We start from the raw sequence: 3,939 nt of genomic DNA, 5'->3' as shown, positions 1-3,939 counted from the left end.
TAAGGATTTGATACACTTCTATGTACTGCCAGTGTGAGGACGTACCTGAGTGGGGAGAAAAAGAGGCAGAAGTCAATACAGTATATTCAGGGTAATGTCCTGTAGGAGATCAGGGGGAGGAGAGAAAAGTGGCAGTTTTGTTCAGAAGGGGGACAAGAAGGAGGCAGAGAATCATGGATATACTGGAATCTGAGCGAGGCTTTGTTGCAATTCAGTTTATGTAAAAGACACTGGACATTTACCCTTGAATAATGTTTCCTGTAAATCATGGAGGTTTGTGGGGATGTCTTGTTGTTGCTGGTAATTGCTGCATCTTATTGGGAGTTGGTTTAGAAGCCAGGGTGGCTGCAGTAGAGGAAAAGCTGGTGTTTTCCCCAGTTTACTCAAGTAAAATGTATTCTTTCCATCGGGGGATCCCGATCATTAAGGGATCATTAAGGGAAAGGAAAGTCCCTGGTTCCTTGTCAGTTTGGAGGAAACTAAAGTTACACTGGAACAGGCCCTATCTTCCCTCAGTCAGAGTTCCTCAATTGAGGGATAAAGGTCACCAATGTGCCTGCTTCTGGAAAGGGGTGGGCACTGGGGAAGTCGGCGGCTGTGTGCTTTGATCTGCCAAAATTAGTCGGGTTGAAATAAGAAAGTGAAAGCTCAGGACACCCTGAGAAACCCTCTTGCCTTTTTTGGAAGGTGCTACTTAGCGAGGTAGGGAAAACCCCAGATGCCCCAAATCATTTGAGGAGCTGGGAGGCGAAGAGGCAGAAGCAGCCGAGCCTTGTCCACGGCGCCCTGGGGTAGGAGACCCATGGAGAAGTTTCGGGAGGTGTTGACCTTGCAACTCAAACACCGCAACGCTCTGGGCTACTGCCTGGTGAGCCTGCTGACGGTGGGCGGGGAGCGCATCTTCTCCAGCGCGGTCTTCCAGTGCCCGTGCAGCGCCGCCTGGAACCTGCCCTACGGCCTGGTCTTCCTGCTGGTGCCGGCGCTGGCGCTCTTCCTTCTGGGCTGCATGCTGAACGGGAGCACCTGGCGCGTGCTGACCGGCTGCTGCTCTCGGGGCTGCTGCGCGGGGCTGCGCAAGGCCTGGGTGTGCTTGAACATCAGCGTCTCCGCCTTGGTGGCGCCGCTCATCTGGGTGTCCATGGCGCTGCTCGGGGGCACCTTCTACGAGTGCCTTGCCAGCGGGAGCGAGGTCCTGGCGCGGTACCTGTGCGTGGGCCGCGACCCGCGCTGCGTCGCCCAGCTGCCGCTGGTGCCCTGCCAGCAGGCCCAGGAGCCCGACATGAAGCAGCTGCAGAAGGAGCTGCAGAGGGAGCTCACGGCACAGTCGCAGGTCGGGCGCCCGCGCAGGATGCGGTCTGGGGGTCGGAGAGGGACTGGCTTCTGCGGGGCGGACGGGGAGGTAGAAACGCGTGCCCTTGCTCCTGACACCGAAGGCAAGCTAACTAGAATGGCTGTTGGCTTCAAATGAGCCGACAGGCAAACCTATCTATCATCTATCTTCCCAGGGCTTCCCAGGTGGCGCTGGTGGTAAAGTGCCCATGCAGGAGACCCAAGAGATGAGGGTTCCATTCCTGGAGAAGGAAATGGCAACCCTCTCTCGTCTTCCTACCTTGAGTGTCCCATGGACAGAGGAACCTGGCGGGTTACAGTCCATAGGGGGCAAAGAGTCAGACACGACTGAAATGACTGACCAGAGCACGTCATCTTTCTTTCTTTCTTTTTTTTTTTTTTTCCTATCTCTCTCTCTCCCTACCCCTTCCCTCCTTCCTTCCCTGTCTTCCCCTCTGTTTCTTTCGTCTCGGTGCTATTTCTCTTTTTTTTCCCCTTAATTGGAGTATAGTTGACTTACAATATTGTATTAGTTTCAGTCTTACCTATGTGTGTGTGTTCAGAGTCTCTTCCCTTATGAAAGTGGAAGTGAAGTAGCTCAGTCGTGTCCGACTCTTAGGGACCTAATGGACTGTAGCCTACCAGGCTCCTCTGTCCATGGAATTTTCCAGGCAAGGGTACTGGAGTGGGTAGCCATTTCCTTCTCCAAGGAAAATCTTCCCAACCCAGGGGTTGAACCCGTGTCTCCTGCATTGTGGGCAGACACTTTACCATCTGAGACCCCTGGGAAGCCCATTATAGGTTTTTATAAAAAAACTGAGTATAACTAATGAAAGGAGGAAGGCACTGGGGCACTCTGTTGTGTCAGGCATCTGCTCTGTGCCCCACACCGGACACCTTGCTGGGTCCTTTATCTCTATTGTTATTCTCTTTTGTCTTAACAGTGGGTACACTGAGTCCAGGTCTGGCTGACTTTAAAGCCATCACCCCACACTGCTTCTGGGCTTGTAAAGCTCAGAAGTTCTTGGAAATGAATACCTGTTTCAGTGGATTTTCTGAAATTCCACATTTTGAGTTCCAGGGATTCCACATATAAGCTCCTCCGTGGATCCTTGACATGACTTGGAAAATGTCTTGTCAAGCAAGCAGTTCTACTGAGGGGTGGGGAGAGGGGTTACTGCCGCTTCTTTCTCTTAAGTGAATAAGACCTAACTGTTGCTTGTTCATCATCTTAACTCTGAGTAGCCCAAATTTTACCTGTTGATTTAACAGGTTTTAGCTTTTAACTTTTTTTTAAGTGACTAAAACACTGTTTTTTTGTGTTTACCTAAGATATTAGGCTGGAGCCTGATAGCAATTGTTATCATCGTCCTCCTGTTTTTTATATCAATCAATCGACACTGCTCTCCAATTAGTTACATGCAGCTGAAATTTTGGGAAATCTATTTGCAACAGGAGCAGCAGATTTTTAAAAGTCAAGCCACAGAACATGCAACGCAACTGGCAAAGGAAAATGTCAAATGTTTCTTTGAGTGCTCACATCCACAGGAATGCAAAACTCCAAGTATTGAAGACTGGCAGAAGATTTCATCACTATATACTTTCATTCCAAAGGAGCAGTACTACAGTAATGCACAAATACGTGAACAAAAACAGAAGAATCAAAGTAGCACATCTCAAGAATATGCAATGGTTCCTGGTCCTGGCTTTGCAGATTCATCTGATATGAACAGCACTACAGACTTATGACCTTGTTAATGAATGGGAAAAGAAAGCTCTTCTGAATTATTGATGCCTTTAAAAAAATAAATGTGGGTATTGTTTATGACTCCTCTGTTTGGTCTTCCAAGTTATGGAAACATAGAATATTAAATAAAATAGAAATTTAGAACTTTATCTTTTTATTATTTTATTTAAAAAGTAAGCAAGGTTAAATGGTTCACTTAGTGTGACAGTTCAGTTCAGATCAGTCTCTCAGTTGTGTCTGACTCTTTGTGACCCCATGAACCACAGCACACCAGGCCTCCCTGTCCATCACCAACTCCCGGAGTTTACCCAAACTCATGTCCATTGAGTTGGTGATGCCATCCAACCATCTCATCCTCTGTCGTCCCCTTCTCCTCTTGCCCTCAGTCTTTCCCAGCATCAGGGTCTTTTCAAATGAGTCAGCTCTTTGCATCAGCTGGCCAAAGTATTGGAGGTTCAGCTTCAACATCAGTCCTTCCAATGAACACCCAGGACTGATCTCCTTTAGGATGGACAGTTTGGATCTCCTTATTGTCCAAGGAACTCTCAAGAGTCTTCTCCAACACCACAGTTCAAAAGCATCAATTCTTTGGTGCTCAGCTTTCTTTATAGTCCAGCTCACATCCATATATGACCACTGGAAAAACCATAGCCTTGACTAGATGGACCTTTGTTGGCAAAGTGTGTCTCTGCTTTTGAATATGCTGTCTAGGTTGGTCATAACCTTCCTTCCAAAGAGTAAGCGTCTTTTAATTTCATGGCTGCAATCACCATCTGCAGTGATTTTGGAAGCCCCAAAAATAAAGTCAGCCACTGTTTCCACTGTTTCCCCATCTATTTGCCATGAAGTGATGGGACTGGAGG

General features: G+C 48.0%; 1 protein-coding gene across 1 annotated transcript; it reads left to right on the top strand.

Annotated features, from left to right (window-relative positions):
* The first annotated feature begins 716 nt into the window (after positions 1 to 716).
* LOC114116187 (calcium homeostasis modulator protein 6-like) lies at positions 717 to 3,225 on the top strand. The gene is made up of 2 exons (XM_027972704.3): positions 717 to 1,330; positions 2,662 to 3,225. The coding sequence occupies exons 1-2, from the start codon at positions 803 to 805 to the stop codon at positions 3,076 to 3,078; spliced, it is 945 nt and encodes a 314-aa protein (XP_027828505.2). The 5' UTR covers positions 717 to 802; the 3' UTR covers positions 3,079 to 3,225.
* The last annotated feature ends 714 nt before the right edge of the window (positions 3,226 to 3,939 follow it).

Source organism: Ovis aries, chromosome 8 (assembly GCF_016772045.2).
Source record: "Ovis aries strain OAR_USU_Benz2616 breed Rambouillet chromosome 8, ARS-UI_Ramb_v3.0, whole genome shotgun sequence".
NCBI lineage: Eukaryota > Metazoa > Chordata > Mammalia > Artiodactyla > Bovidae > Ovis > Ovis aries.
This window is presented reverse-complemented; position numbering and strand designations above follow the sequence as displayed.